Raw genomic sequence first — 353 nt, 5'->3', positions numbered from 1 at the left:
CCCGGCGGCCCCGGCTGCGCGGTGCTCCTCCGTTTCGGCCCCACCCCTTCCTCGTGGAATCTCGGCCGCGGCGGAACAAAACATCCAAGTACGTGCCAAATTCTCCCGAGGACCTTGCTCGGGACAGTTCCGGATACGGAAGTGGTCCGGGAAGGAGCGCACGGACAGACAGACAGACAGGCAGACATCCGTTTCCAGCAGGAACCGCCAGCCCTGTGGTCGTTGCACGGTGACGCGCGCCGCGTTCCCTCCGTGTCGAGAACATTCGCTCGTCTGTCACGCCAGCAGCCAGCCAGCCAGTCAGCCGGTAAAGCGTCTTCCACACACGGAGGGTCCTCGGCCCCGGGCCCGCG

General features: G+C 66.3%; 1 protein-coding gene across 1 annotated transcript in view; it reads left to right on the top strand.

The window, feature by feature from the left end:
* LOC102898805 (zinc finger X-linked protein ZXDB-like) overlaps positions 1 to 353 on the top strand; it is a 5,827-nt gene that overhangs the window by 617 nt on the left and 4,857 nt on the right. The window contains exon 2 of the mRNA XM_015597704.1: positions 111 to 307. Coding sequence (XP_015453190.1) covers positions 111 to 307 — 197 coding nt within the window. The remainder of the gene's footprint in view (positions 1 to 110; positions 308 to 353) is intronic.

This window comes from Pteropus alecto, unplaced genomic scaffold (genome assembly GCF_000325575.1).
Source record: "Pteropus alecto unplaced genomic scaffold, ASM32557v1 scaffold821, whole genome shotgun sequence".
NCBI lineage: Eukaryota > Metazoa > Chordata > Mammalia > Chiroptera > Pteropodidae > Pteropus > Pteropus alecto.
Note: the sequence above shows the minus strand (reverse complement) of the source record. Positions and strands in the feature narration are given on the sequence as shown.